Raw genomic sequence first — 15,720 nt, 5'->3', positions numbered from 1 at the left:
TTTGGATGTTTTATTTTAGATTCTACCACTTTTAGTCCATGTGGCATGGTAATATGCCGATATTAGGCAAACTAGCAACGGTACCCGCCCTATGGGCGGGTCTTCAATTGGGAGGCCCAAATGAAAAGGCAAAATATCAGAAATTGAAGGCTTTTTTTTTATTTTAAACGATTTCTGTAAACATCCGTTAAATCATATCACACGCATATCATCAAAATCTAAACAGTATTTGTATGATTTCAATAAAAGCCACATCACTATTCATATCGGTAAATATTATTCCATCGTGTTTGGAAAAATTGGGAAAATTGGAAGATTGGAAAAAAATTGGAAAAATCATATAGCCTGTTTTACTCGAGGGGGTCCCAGGATTACCCACCCAAAATGTCGTTGCGATCAGTTCAGCCGTTTTTGCGGTACCTGGGAATGGACGGACAGACGGACATTTGGTGAATTATAGCAAGATACCGACCTTGACCTTGATCTTGACACATGACCTTGACATCAAATCTCCAAAATGACCTTAAGAACAGACTCGTCACCCTCGAAAACCCCTGTTTAGGTGTTTTATTTGAGATTCTACCACTTTTAGTCCATGTGGCATGGCAATAGACCGATATTAGGCAAATACTGACCTTGATCTTGACACATGACCTTGACATCAAATCTCCAAAATGACCTTAAGAACAGACTCGTCACCCTCGAAAACCCCTGTTTAGATGTTTCATTTGAGATGTACCACTTTTAGTCCATGCGGCATGGTAATAGACTGATATTAGGCAAATTCCGACCTTGACTTTAATCTTGACCTATAATCGGCAAAATGACATGAGGACTAAACTCGTCACCCACGAAACCCCCTGATTAAACGTTTGTTTGTGATTCTACTATTATAACTACTAGGTTATAGGTTATATTATAACTACGTGCCCGTACGTGGGTGCCCGTTCCTTGCCAAAAAAAAAAAAAAAAATGTCTTCGCCCATGCATGCATGGGCGTGCCCATGGGCCCATGGGCGTGCCCGTAAGTGCGTGATGTGACCGTACAATGAATGTATCGTCCCGACGCCGCAGCTCGGATGGCGCTGCAGTTAATCGGGCCTGTATCGGCAGAGTTATTATAAACGTGTACTACAATCGATCGTACCTTACAACAATCAACACAGATTGCAACGTCAAATAAATGAATACGCTCTCAAATGTGCCGTCCGAGGCAGCGTCTGCTCGCCACGTTCAGCGTCACTATGACTATCCGTAAGTCCGGAAGTGACGTCCTCATTTGACTGTCCGGAAGGTCGCATATCGCAGTTACGATGAATCGCTAATTAGTTTTAAAACATAGTTTAACGCCAACATAGTTTGCCAACGTGAAATAAATGAATACGCTCTCAAATGTGCCGTCCGAGGCAGAGTCTGTTCGCCACGTTCGGCACACGTGATAGCTCGCTGCTCTCTGATTGGTTGAATCGTACCCCTCTATTTACATGAAATGGTTTGGTCCAAAGCGAACGGCTTGCGAGTACGGTGACAATTCCCCCCCCTCTATTTACATGAAATGGTTTGGTCCAAAGCGAACGGCTTGCGGAGTTTGGTAAAGAAATCGCCATAGCTCGGTAACTACTTGTCTGATTAATATGAAACCTTGAAAAGGCACATCCTCGGGTCCCCAGCAATATACCTGGCAAGTTTCAAGTATATCGGACCCGTGGTTGTCGAGAAACAGCGGTCACAGACAAACACACAAACACACAAACACACAAACACACAGACACACAGAGATTACTGGAATTATAGATAGATTACATTAGTACATGAATTATGATGAGGCCTTTACCACGTGACGGCCATATTGGATTTGGCCGCCATCTTGGATAGGGTGACAATAATTGAGCTTGTGTCCTGGTGAAATTTGAAATAATAAAAGGGCACGATTTTTTGATTAAAGGCCCCTACTATTTGTGATGTCTCTTTTCAGGGTGTGTTCCATAAGCAAGCGGCTTGCTTGATTCAAAGAGCTCAAGCAAACACTCCAACGGAGCGGAGGGCTCGGCACCGCATAACAACATGGCGGTCGCCATGGAAACAATGCGATCGTGGTACTCCAGCAAATGCTGTGAACGTTTTCAGTTTTCCTCGGTCCACTTGTGACAACTTCCCCCAAACTAATGTATTGTGTTGGTAGCGGCTACAGAGTACAAGGAAGAGTGAAGGAAAGATAAATAAATGGGGAATCAGGAGGAGGAGCGCCCTGCCAAGCTTATATATGGACCCTACCATCTATATAATAATACCGTAAGGACTCGACTTTGTTATCCCTTTTACGCCGCACACAGTGACCCGATGCCCACGGCACTAATGCATTTACGATCTACGAACCGCGCTCTTTGTTTATCACGTACAGCCACATTCGAAAAATCTGAATTAGTCGACTTTGGGGCCAAAAAGCATACGATTAACGGCCGATACGACGCCATCTTACGACGCCATCGTATTGGCGTCTGCTGGGCGAAGGCGATGCGAGCCGTCCGCTGATTGGACAGTCGAGTGGTGTGAACATGGCTGGTGTGAACCAAATGGTCTTTTTATTCCCTTGAACATTTTAAATTAGGATATATAAGGAAACGTCTTTATCGTCATTTTAATAAAGTTAAATGGAGTGACGTTGCGATACTCGGGGTGCGTTGCATAAATCCTCGTAACTCAGAGAGGTGTAGCAGGTGGCGAGACGTAACACTCCCAGAATGGCGCTATGCCGATTTCTATCACGAATCCATTCATTTTTCAAAAGTATATCGTAGCGTTGTCATTTAAGTAGATTGCTGTGGCGGACACGAAAGCACTGACGTGGTGACATCACCCCGCACACCAAGTGGGGGTGGGCCACGCCAGGGAGAGAGGCGTGGCCTCACGATATACACGGGGCGCGCAGCCCTGAGCAGCTCAGTGTTTTATATTGCAATAAATACGTTGTTCATATACGCACTCTTCATTCTCTCTCATCTTTCTTCCTAACTCTTACTCGGACAAGGAAAGCCCCTATGCCATCCATAATGGTACACTCTATCCATACACCACATCCTCCCTTCCGTGGATGTTCCACGGGCATGGCCATGAACAGGCTAACAGTGCTGCAGTGTGCGTGCCGGAGTGCCAGGTAACGGCTGTGCCAAGGGATGGAGTGTCGGAGATTATAAAAAGAATCTTTCATTTTAGGGCGTGTATTTTAGGGTAAACTGTGACGGAGGATCAAAGGGGTGAGAAGGAAACAGAGTAGGGTAAGGGTGGGGGTTCGGAGGGGATCGATCATTAGAGAGCCACAAAAAGGAGTTCTATAAAAGGTTTACCATTTGGCGCGCTTTCTTTCCCTCCACCACCAAAGGTGGATGGAGGTTGTGTTTTCACCCCCGCCTGTCTGTTTGTCTATGAACAGGATATCTCAAAAAGTTGTGGATGGATTCGGACGAAACTTGGTGACCAGGTTAGGTATATGACGAGGATGAATTGATTCAATTTTGGTGAAGATTCGAATCCGGATCCGGATACGGGAATTTTTAATTTATTAAGCGATTCATGACCATTGAGAGATAGGGCCCTAAAACGATATATAGCATATTTCAAAAAGTTGTGTACGAGTTGGTTAAATGAGTTGTTTAGATGACAAGAGCAAGCTGATTCGATTTTGGTTCATGTCGGATCCAGATCCAGCCTATCAATGGATACGAATCATAAAATGTCCACCTGGCGGAGGTATGCGCTCTACTGAGTGCCACCACTGAGTGGACAATCCAGAGCATGCATTTGTGCCGGTGTCGGCGATCGTTGTGCATATACACACTCTTCATTCTCATCTTTCTTCCTAACTCTTACTCGGACAAGCAAATCCCCTATGCCATCCATAATGGTACACTCTATCCATACACCACATCCTCCCTTCCGTGGATGTTCCACGGGTTTCGGCTAGTATAATAATAATAGCGTAAGGACTCGACTTTGTTATCCCTTTTACGCCGCACCCAGTGACCCGATGCCCACGGCACAAATGGATTTACGATCTACGAACCGCGCTCTTTGTTAATCATGTACACTGTACAGCCATACTCGAAAAATCGGAATTAGCCGACGTTGGAGCCCAAAAGCATCCGATTAACGGCCGATACGACGCCATCTTACGACGCCATCGTATTGGCGTCTGCTGGGCGAAGGCGCAGCAATCCGTCCGCTGATTGGACAGTCGAAGGTGACAGCAAGCCGTCCACTGAGTGGACAATCCAGAGCATGCATTCCGCCATTTGTGCCGGTGTCATCGATCGCGGTGTACGCTAACCTCATCAGGTGGGTTTACCATAATTTCTTCCATATACTGTGATAACAACGAAGTGAAACCGATCAGCAGCCCATCAGTATCATATAAAGCAATAAATAACAAGGCTTCAGCTTCTGAAAGCTTAAAACAAAGTGTACTTCGCCGAGTGACGAAACGTAGGCGTAGGCCTAGGCCCTACCTATCCAGTTGTGTTTCCGTTGTGGCCATGATCTCAACAAATGGCGTAGGCCATGTGGCGTCGGGTAGGTCATGATCAGCCCCCCCCCCCCCTCCTTTCGTTTCACCAACTCCTGCATCTGCCACCGTTCATGATTATCAAAGTAGGCTTTACCCTGTTCACGATAAGGTAGAAATCAGTGAGTTGTATACGAAGAGATAAAAGGATGGCATTGACTTCGAGACGGTACGTGATATTTTCAAAAGTATATCGTAGCGTTGTCATTTAAGTAGATTGCAATAAATACGTTGTTCATATACGCACTCTTCATTCTCATCTTTCTTCCTAACTCTTACTCGGACAAGCAAATCCCCTATGCCATCCATAATGGTACACTCTATCCGTACACCACATCCTCCCCTCCGTGGATGTTCCACGGGTTTCGGCTAGTTGTATATATTGGTGAACGGGGGGGGGGGGGGGGGGGGGATTAGATGTTTGTAGATATAGAAGAATTAGGATGAAAAGGAGAAATAACATTCAAACTATGGAATAAATGTTTCAATAATATTGTTGCGGATATGAGGATTGCATTTTTTTGATTGTGTTATATTGTATTGGAAATGGTGATGAACATTGTTTGGATATGGCCCCTCCTGCCTCCGGAGTTGTGTAAAGATAAAAAGGGCGTCTCGGTAGTTAATTCCATAAACACCACATTGCAGGACACGATAAAACCCTTGTTCAGTAGCTTATATCTTATTATGTGTTTTAGAGTAAGGCCTTGTCTTCCATTAGAATGACACTCCATTGCACCGAATCAATTAAGAATAGCTCCCCTTCAATAATTCCATTTCCCAGCCAAACTCTCCATCTGTGGGTAAAGCAGTTCACAAGCGTGGGGTGCACGCCCTCTCAATTCGCTGCTATAGTGAATATGTGCTCCGTGCTCTGTTTGAACAGGAGGGGCGGGGTCACCAGGGAGAGGCAAGCCCAGGGTGCGCCACGAAGGGCGGGGCTGTGCAGCCCCATGCCCAAATAAGGAAACAAGCCCGTGGCTCGCCACGAGGGGCGTGCCATCGGCGCGATGCCCAAATAAGGAGACAAGCCCGTGGGATTACCATACAAGGTCACGAAACAGAGCACGGGGGAGAGGGCGTGTCAGTCCCACGCTAGAGAGAAGTGAGAGGAAGGGAATACGAGCTGAGCTGCGTGGAGAGGTACACGACAAAGAAAGGGTCCAAGAGAAAGCAGAGGAACTTTTACGAACGAGTTGCAAAGAGATACGGCAGATGAGTCCAGCCCCGTTTCAACCAGCCGCGTGAAGCCCTGACTGGGCAGCGAGTGACCCTGCCGGCGTGCGCTGTAAAGCCGAATACCAGGAGCTGCCGGCTCCCCGCTTCCCGCCCGGAGTGGACCTGCTCGCTGTGCCCTGTGATCCCACCTGCTCATCCTTTCCAGCCATTCCTGCCTGCAAGTTCCCCATTTGCGTACATGAGTTTGTTTTGTTCGTGCTGTCCTGGGTAGTAACTAAGTCTGTATAAGCTAGTAATTTTCACTGTGTCACCTGCGTTTTCATGTCACCTGTAAATAATCGTGACTGCTCTTTTTGCTTATGTGTGTGTAAATAATAATAAACCCCATTACTCTTCTGTACATCTTCTTTTTCTTCTTCTTCCTCTTTGCATTCGTCGTCTTAGTCTTTTCCACATTGAGTATCTGTGGCGCGATACGGCCAACGTTTGGGTGAATCGGGTTTAGTCGGGGAACAACTGTTCGGTCGCGGAGCCTCCGCTCGGCAAACAACATCCTTATCCGCGGACCGTAACAATTGGTGTCGGGGAGTGAGATACGAGGCCCGAACCAAATTTTTAAAACAGCTAGAAAAAAAAATTTGGTCAAAATTTGGAGTAGCCGAAATTTGCTTTTGTTTTACAAAAACCCGAATTTTGAAATCGCGCCATGGCTGGTCAAGGCGACGGGATGCCGGTGGGAGAGATACAGATAGACGGGGTAGAATCGACCCAGGACCTCGGGGAAATGTATATGGAGGATGTGGTTGAGGGGGTATCAGGCGCACAAAATGGCGCTCTCGCGCACGTGGTTGAGGGGCCACGGCCGCGGAACCAATGATCGCGGCCCAAATGCAAGCCTTCATGGCCCAATTCATGGTGGAAATGCAGGAAAAAAACGACAGTATGGAACGAATGGAAAACAGAATGAGGGCTGATAGTGAGCAAATGGGGAACCGGATGGATGCTCAGAGTGAGCAAATGGGGAACCGGATGGATGCGCAGAGTGAGCAAATGAGGGCTCAGAGTGAGCAATTGGGGGTAATGAGGGACGAAGCGAGGGCTACCGGTGAGGGATTAGAAAAAAAATTTGAGGGGTTAGACAATGGGATAAAAGAGGTAAAGAATGGGTTAACGGGGGTGGAAAATAGAATGGCTGCCCAGGAGAATCAGTTAGAGGGGGTGAAAAACGGGTTAAGGGGGCTAGAATATAGAATGGAAGACAAATTGCGGGAGATAGGGGAGCAATCCGCCCGAGAAATTAAACAAATGGGAGAGCAGATAGAGGAGGTGAAAATCGGGGTAGAAACCAAATTGGATGCTCAGAGGGATGAATTGGGACAGATGAGGGTAGCATCTACAAAAGAGAGGGAGGAGATGAAAGAGGAGATACGACGAGGAGTAAGTGAGGAGGTCTCGGGGGTACGCGAGGAGGTAAAGCGAGGTGAAAAGCGTATAGAGAAAGAGGTGAGAAATGGGCCGGCAAGGTTACAAGGGGGCATAGAGGACCTGACGGAGGAGGTGGAACAGCTGACGGTGGGACAAAAAGAACTAGTGGATCAAGTAGAAAAGAATACAGCGGTACTAGGAGGGTTGAAAGCGACACAAAAAGAAATCAAAAATGCCTTGATAGCGACACAGAGGCAATGTCAGATGGTACGTGAGGGACTGACAACGAGGTTGAAAGAGGTGACAGAAGTAATGGAGACGAAGGACCGAGAGGTGAGGACGCACATAGAGACGGTCAAAATAGCCTTAGAGGACGAACTTGAGGAGACGCACCGGGAAATAAAAGAGGTGAAGCAAAAATTAGAGGAAGTGGAAGAAGAGGTGAGTGAAATTAAGAAGAGACGGACAGAAACTAAGAGAGAAATACAGGAGGAGGTGATGGAATATGTACAAGGTCGGTGCTCAACTCATAATGTTGTGCTCACTAACCAAATAAAGAGTTTGCAGGTGGCGAAGGAGGTGAGGTGCCAAGGTGAGTGGCGATATACGTGGAAATGTAGATGATGTGAGGGGAGCTTCAGTCGGCTTGGGGGTTGCTTTGGACCCGGGTGTTCGTGAGAGGCCGTTGGTGAAGTGTGCGACAGGTCTGGTGTGCGAAAGAGGAGGTGTGCGAGAATGTCCGACTCTGGGGTGTGTGAGGAAAAAGTGCGCGCCGAGGAGTGAGTGTGCTGTCGAGAGTGAGTCGGTCGTAGCGCGTGTGCGAGGGAGCACATGGAAGTGCGTAGTGAGGAGTGTTACAGAGGATGTAACGGAAGAGTGTACACCTGTGGTGAGTGTTACGGAGGAAGTAACGGGAGAGTGTGCGCAAGAGGATGCGCGAGAAAGGTGTGTAACGGACGGGTGCATGGGGAAAGAGTGCACTGTCAAAAGTAAGAAAGAATGCACACCTGTGGTGAGTGTTACAGAGGATGTAACGGGAGAGTGTGCGCAAGAGGATGCGCGAGAAAGGTGTGTAATGGACGGGTGCATGGGGAAAGAGTGCGCTGTCAAAAGTAAGAAAGAATGCACACCTGTGGTGAGTGTTACAGAGGATGTAACAGGAGAGTGTGCGCAAGAGTGTGCGCGAGAAAGGTGTGTAACGGACAGGTGCATGAGGAAAGAGTGCGCTGTCGAGAGTAAGGGTGAGTGCGCTGTCAAGAGTGGTGGTGAAAGTAGTGAGAGTGACACAGAGCGTGAGTTGGTTGTGACAGGTGAGAGAGGATGTACACCTGGATTGGAAGGATGCACACCTGGAATGGTAGAGCGTGTGTGGGAATGCACACTGGAATTGGTCGTGAGGCACGTGGTTGGGTGTGCCAATGAGAACACACCTATGATTGTCACAGAGGAGGTGACCGAGGAGGGGGCGCGAAGAGGTGTGTTGGTGAGGTGTGCGAACAACGAGTGTGTGCAAAGGTGTGAGGTGGTCAGGTGTGTGACCAAGTCTGTGAGCGAAAGAACGAGTGCAATAACGAAGTATGCGGGGTGTACGGGCGGCGTTGGAGCACCGAGCTCAGTGAGGGTAAAAGGGGTAGCGTATGCGTGTGAGCATGCAGGTGAGGCATCGACGGTAACCGGGTTAGCGGTTAGAGCGACTTATAGCCGAATCGGGCCCTCGGTGCGTGCCGGGTTTCGCGTGCCGCGAGGACCAGCGGGGATCCGAACCACGGCGGGTTCGAAAGGACCGCCGTACGCGATCCACGCTGGGCATCGCTTTGAACGGCCACGTCCGTGCTCCACTAGGCGGAGCAGGCAGCCCGATAGGAAGGGTCGTCATGGCGACCCCTTTTTGTTGAGGCGTTCCGGCAGGTCGAGGTCGGGCCATGGGATGGCTCCGTGCCGAGGTGGTGCGTGGGATTTCGGCCCGGGTAAGCGTCCTTCCCTGCACCGAGTGCCGGACGCATCCAGCCGCCGGCACCAAACAACCCGCATTCATTGCTCGGCTTTACGAAGCCGGGCTGTAGACGCGAATTGGCGCACCGAGAGGCATTAGTAAGTAGACTGTAATGATGAGGATAGTGGTCTGGACCCGAAATTAGAAAAACAAAATTTGATGATTGGCAAAGGATTGGCAGAGTGATGATTGGCAGAGGATTGGTAGAGTGATCGTCAAATTTTTGATTGGCTGAAATTTGGTGAGCAAAATTGGTAGTGGAACGTCCCCGATGTGGTGGGATGGCCAATCCACCATCCCTCACAAAGGGGGGCAAAGGAGCACTAGATTATGGGGTTTATGGCAGTGAAAACTAGCCCGGGAGGGTTAGGATATATAATGTGTAGGGACTTAGAAGATTGACAATAGGTAACGGTAAGGTTAGGTAGCTACATTGGACAGGTAGCTGGGGACATAGAGAGGGTAGTTTGGATGATAATGACGTAGGAGCGCAATAGTTTAAAGGGACGACTGGGAAGCGCAAGTTTCAGAGGGGAGTAGTTAGATGAGATGATGCCGTGTGTTTGAGGATTGGAAGTGTATGGTGAACAGGTGTGATTGAACAGGTGTGATTGCACAGGTGTGCAACTGAACAGGTGTATGGAGCAGTGTATGAGTGAGTGATGGTGATGTGTGTTGTGTTGACCAACTGGTCCAGGAAGAGGAGGAGGGTGCAGGTGGCACCAGGTGTGAGTGCACAGGTGTGCAACCACAGGTATGAGGAACAGGTGTATGGAATAAATGGTGGTCTGGAATATATGGAGTATTGGAATGGATGGTCGTGGAGTGAGTATGGTGGAAACAATGGAGTGGAGTGGATGGTGCGAAGGTGTGAATGGGGGAAGAGTGGACCCCCATCACGAATACCCGGGGCGGGTAGTGTAAGTGTTAGGTAGAGGGTATAGGTAAATTGTGGTTGGATATTGGCATCTGTGGTGCGGGTGGAAGAATGATGTTTGGATGGGTGCATTAGTGTTGTGGAAATGGCTGGGCGTGTAGCCTGTTAGTGCGTGTAGTTGGTTTGGGCACTCCATCACTGTGAGGATGTCGGCCAGGTGAGGCCGCAGGTGGGCTCTGGGAGCCGGTAGTTGTTGTGGATGGGGCCCGAGGATCCGGAGGACGGACCCGGGTAGCCCAGTGCCAGAGGGCACCAAGGGGTGACAGAGCCAGGAGGGGCCTTCCCCAGTTAGTTAGGTTAGGGTGAGGAGCTAGGTAAGCTCGGGTGGCAACTGCAGTGGTGGAGGTGTGCAGGTGGGTAGACCTGCTGGGAGAGCTACACGTCACAGCCCAGAAATTGTGCAAGGGCACCGGGAGATGAATCGGGGGAGTGAGACCCCAAATTGAGAAGCACCACAGTTTGGTCAATGGGAATTGGTTTTTAGAACCCATAGTGTAAGTTGGCCAATGGATTGGCAGGGAGAGACCCCGGGTAGTGTAAAGTGTGTTAATGTCATTTAGAGGATAGTTAGGATTGAAGTCTCCTCGCACCATCTACATCCACTCACCTGAGGTGACAGGTACTCCACACCATGCCAAGTTTAATTATTTTTATGTGCAAATGTTTTGGATTGTGAGACGCATCATGACGTAGGTGTGACATTGTGCTTGATGTTCCATCTCTCCCTCCTTATGAGGATTCATGATGAATTGGTGATAGCAAATTCTGAAGTAGAGGGATTGTGGTGACGAATTTGGTATAAGGGAAATATGGGGAAGACGTGACAGTAGCGACGAATTTGTAAATGTGTAGATTTTGTAAATATGGGGTAAGGGCAAGGGTAGTGTAGGTGACAGGGGGGGTGACGTACAGGGACGAGCTTTCTCACTTCGCTCTCTGTACGCATTTCGCCCTGCATTGCCTTATTGATGTGTACCCTTGTGACCTTACCCCTCGCTCATCTGTCTTCCCCCTTTTGTCTCTCACATGACCTGTGCGCCATTGGGCGCCGAGGGGAGCGTGCGTGAGTCCACCATTGTGCGCCCGGAACTCCCAGAACCAGCTGTCTGCATCGATGCACCACATTATGGACCACATGTCTGTGGCCGAGCACCACTTATGGACCCCATGGGTTGGGGCATGGCCCCTCTGCTGGAACCGGCCATGAGGGCCCGAAATCTTGCTGGCGGACCTTGGCCACAGGGCACCAATGCCCCACAGGTGAACCACACTAGTCGGCCCTGTGGGCCATAAATAAAATAAATAAACATGGACACGTTGGGCACGCTTTATTGCAAATAGGCCGCCAGTAAGAAAATGAGAGAAAATGACAACAACTGGAAGAAATAATAATAGCCAGCAGAGGGAGCCGAAGAGCAAGAGACCACCTGCAGGGTTAGGGGTTGTCGATTTATTTTATTATTGAACATTCATGAACAATGGTGACTGCACCGATTGGTGCTTGAGGGTGTGTTGGTGCGTTATGGGTGCTTTCATGGTGCATTGATGCAGAGCAGACTGTCCCCCCCCCCCCCCCCCCCAGAAAGAACAATTACAGGTCCTGGGTTAGTTTTGTAAATAAAAGTAGCGTCAATTGTAAATAATGCTCCCCACCGTCAGTGTGTAGTTTGAAGACCATTCCGCAATTCGGTTAACTGTGGGCGTGAGTCTGTTAGGCAGGGTGCAATGGAGCAGCGGGACATATTTATTTATGTTTTAAAACTGTCACACTCAGGGTCAGGTTAAAAGTAGAGGGAACTACACCTACGTGTCACACTAAATTAAAGTTATAGGCCCGGGCCGTGCCTAAGAGGAGGAGGGTGCAGTGTTGCGGATATGAGGATTGCATTTTTTTGATTGTGTTGTATTGTATTGGAAATGGTGATGAACATTGTTTGGATATGGCCCCTCCTGCCTCCGGAGTTGTGTAAAGATAAAAAGGGCGTCTCGGTAGTTAATTCCATAAACACCACATTGCAGGACACGATAAAACCCTTGTTCAGTAGCTTATATCTTATTATGTGTTTTAGAGTAAGGCCTTGTCTTCCATTAGAATGACACTCCATTGCACCGAATCAATTAAGAATAGCTCCCCTTCAATAATTCCATTTCCCAGCCAAACTCTCCATCTGTGGGTAAAGCAGTTCACAAGCGTGGGGTGCACGCCCTCTCAATTCGCTGCTATAGTGAATATGTGCTCCGTGCTCTGTTTGAACAGGAGGGGCAGGGTCGCCAGGGAGAGGCAAGCCCAGGGCGCGCCACGAAGGGCGGGGCTGTGCAGCCCCATGCCCAAATAAGGAAACAAGCCCGTGGCTCGCCACGAGGGGCGTGCCGTCGGCGCGATGCCCAAATAAGGAGACAAGCCCGTGGCATTACCATACAAGGTCACGAAACAGAGCACGGGGGAGAGGGCGTGTCAGTCCCGCGCTTGAGAGAAGTGAGAGGAAGTGAATACGAGCTGAGCTGCGTGGAGAGGTACACGACAAAGAAAGGGTCCAAGAGAAAGCAGAGGAACTTTTACGAACGAGTTGCAAAGAGATACAGCAGATGAGTCCAGCCCCGTTTCAACCAGCCGCGTGAAGCCCTGACGGGGCAGCGAGTGACCCTGCCGGCGTGCGCTGTAAAGCCGAATACCAGGAGCTGCCGGCGTGCGCTGTAAAGCGGCATATAAGGAGCTGCCGGCTCCCCGCTTCCCGCCCGGAGTGGACCTGCTCGCTGTGCCCTGTGATCCCACCTGCTCATCCTTTCCAGCCATTCCTGCCTGCAAGTTCACCATTTGCATACGTGAGTTTGTTTTGTTCGTGCTGTCCTGGGTAGTAACTAAGTCTGTATAAGCTAGTAATTTTCACTGTGTCACCTGCGTTTTCATGTCACCTGTAAATAATCGTGACTGCTCTTTTTGCTTATGTGTGTGTAAATAATAATAAACCCCGTTACTCTTCTGTACGTCTTCTTCTTCTTCTTCTTCCTCTTTGCATTCGTCGTCTTAGTCTTTTCCACATTGAGTGAGTATCTGTGGCGCGATACGGCCAACGTTTGGGTGAATCGGGTTTAGTCGGGGAACAACTGTTCGGTCGCAGAGCCTCCGCTCGGCAAACATACCATCCTTAACCGCGTACAGTAACAATATTATGAGTGTAAATAACAGGCGTATGCCTCTGAACATTTCATTAGTTATATCGTTTTGAACCCGATGATGGCGGCCATGTTTGCTAACGTAACGAAGCACATCTCGTAATCGCTTGAGCCGCTTACCGAGCGGCTTGCAAAGCAGTTCATGCGGAACGACTGGCTTGGAAAGTGATGTAAAGTCGCTCGTTATCGGAACGCTCCGAGTTGTTGCGTTTGTGATGTTGCTTTTCATTGCGAATCAAAAACAGTAATATACTGTACACGTACAGTACATCGATACAGTAGATAAACACAAGGAGTAACAAATCATAGAATGTCACATAATCCCACGTGACGAAGGAATATGCCAGCAATTATGACGTCACGAATCGCCTTTGTGACGTAAAGACCTCGCAGGCGCCTCAAAGAAAGTCGTAGCCGATACATTGTGATGGTATGGCTGACGGGAAGCAAATTGCCGTGGTTGAATCTCCGGCGATTGTTATTGACAACGGAACTGGAGTGTTCAAGGCTGGCTTTTCCGGAAAAGCGAGGCCTTCTGTGAGGCTTCCTTCATTAGTCGGAGTGCCGAAGAAGACCGGAGCTGAGGTTGTCATCGGGAAAGACCTTTTCACCGAGCAGGGTCAGTTGATCGGTCGAAACAACGTGCACCTGGTGAACCCAATGACACGTGGTGTTATCTCTGATTGGAACGCCCTGGAGATGCTGTGGAACCACCTGTTCTCCGTGGAGATGGCCGTGAGCCCCACGGAGCACCCCCTCTTCATCGCCGACCCGCCTCTGAACCCCACGACGAACCGGGAGAAAATGGCGGAATTGGCGTTCGAGGTGTTCGACGTGCCTTCGATGCATGTCGCGTACCAGCCCATCCTGTCGTTATACTCTTCGGGGAGGATCACAGGGACGGTTATAGACGCCGGTGATGGCATGTGTTACTGCACCCCGTGTTACCATGGATACACCCTTCCACACGCCACGTACAGACTACATGTGGCCGGGCAGGACCTCGACAGGTTCCTGCTGAAGCTGCTGCGCACAGCTGGGTATGTATTCGGCGAGCAGGATTTGTGGCTGGTCAAGGACATCAAGGAGAAATGTTGCTTCGTGGTACAAGATGTCAAGATGGCGCAACGAGGTCGACAGAACCGCGTGCAGTTCAAGCTACCTGATGGACAGATCGTCCATCTTAAAAACGAATGATTCCTTTGCCCAGAAGCCCTTTTCCAGCCGGAATATGTCGACTGCAGCATCGAGGGTCTCCCCCAGCTCTTTCACACCCCCATGCGGCAATGTGACAGCACGGTGGTGCCACTGCTCATGGAGAACGTCATTCTCGCTGGAGGTTCCACCTTGCTGAAGGGCTACCCAGAGCGCATGGCGGACGATATTTGCAGACTGTCCAGCAACCCTTCGCGATTGAAGACCTTCCTGCACCCAGAAGCTGAGAATGCCGTGTGGCAGGGTGGCTCCATTTTAGCCTCACTGAAAGCATTCCAACCCATGTGGGTGCACCAGCAGGACTATAATGAAAGTGGACCTTTCGTTGTTCATCGGAAATGTTATTGATGGCCGCCTTTCCACGATATTTGGATTCAGAATTTAAATTTACAACATGAAGAAACCAATAAAGCCTTAAAATGTATAACGTATCGATTTTTTTCTTCTTCCTCTTCTTTCATATGTGGCACAAGGCTGCGGGTAGCATCATTGGCTGAGGGCTTGGCTGTGCAACTGATGCAGTACCCCCTGTAGGTTTGGGCAGGAATTTGGAATTTGTTCAGGATGCCCGCGATAGCTCACCAACTCTTTGCTAACAATGTCCGAGGGATGGTGAACAAACATTGATGAATCACCCTGCCAGTGAAACACAGGGATGACAGTTTAATATGACCCGACTGCAAAGCCGCAATGAGCCGGCGCAGCCAAAGCCCGAAGCCTCTTGCCACTATTTTACCCATCACTATGGCATCAGTAGGTTAGGTAGTTGGTAGTAGGTAGGTGTAGTAGGTACCGTACCTCGTTCAAAATGACACCATTTGCATTCTGGATGAGATTCAAATGTATAAAATTTCCTTCTTGATTCATTCGGTGAATTCCGTCTCAATTTCGGATATTTCCGGCCGTGAAAAACTATTCCCCGACGGCCGCGAGATTTCTAAAAAATAATTCTTCGTCAATTTTAAAATATTTGACGCTGTTTTCAGCCTCCGAAACGGTAATAAGCTTTTTTGAAATATTTTTTCAAATGCTCGAATCTCATTGGTTCCGGTGTTTGGTGACGATTTTCGTTGAAGATAACCAGGGCCCATGCGGGCCCGGGGAACGAGGTTGGTCTTAAAGTATTTTAATTACAAATTAGAGGTGCATAAGATTGTGAATCAAACAAAGACGGGTGAAACAAACTCCTATTGAACTTTTTCGCAATTTTTTATGCATACTTCCGCATCCGCAAGATGG

At 48.9% G+C, this 15,720-nt stretch overlaps 1 protein-coding gene across 1 annotated transcript; it reads left to right on the top strand.

Annotated features, from left to right (window-relative positions):
- The first annotated feature begins 13,995 nt into the window (after window positions 1-13,995).
- LOC137419310 (actin, cytoplasmic-like) lies at window positions 13,996-14,463 on the top strand. The gene has a single exon (XM_068105424.2). It carries the CDS (start codon window positions 13,996-13,998, stop codon window positions 14,461-14,463), a length of 468 nt encoding a protein of 155 aa, XP_067961525.2.
- The last annotated feature ends 1,257 nt before the right edge of the window (window positions 14,464-15,720 follow it).

The sequence above is a fragment of the Myxine glutinosa genome, chromosome 1, assembly GCF_964187855.1.
Source record: "Myxine glutinosa chromosome 1, kmMyxGlut1.1, whole genome shotgun sequence".
Classification (NCBI taxonomy): domain Eukaryota; kingdom Metazoa; phylum Chordata; class Myxini; order Myxiniformes; family Myxinidae; genus Myxine; species Myxine glutinosa.
Note: the sequence above shows the minus strand (reverse complement) of the source record. Positions and strands in the feature narration are given on the sequence as shown.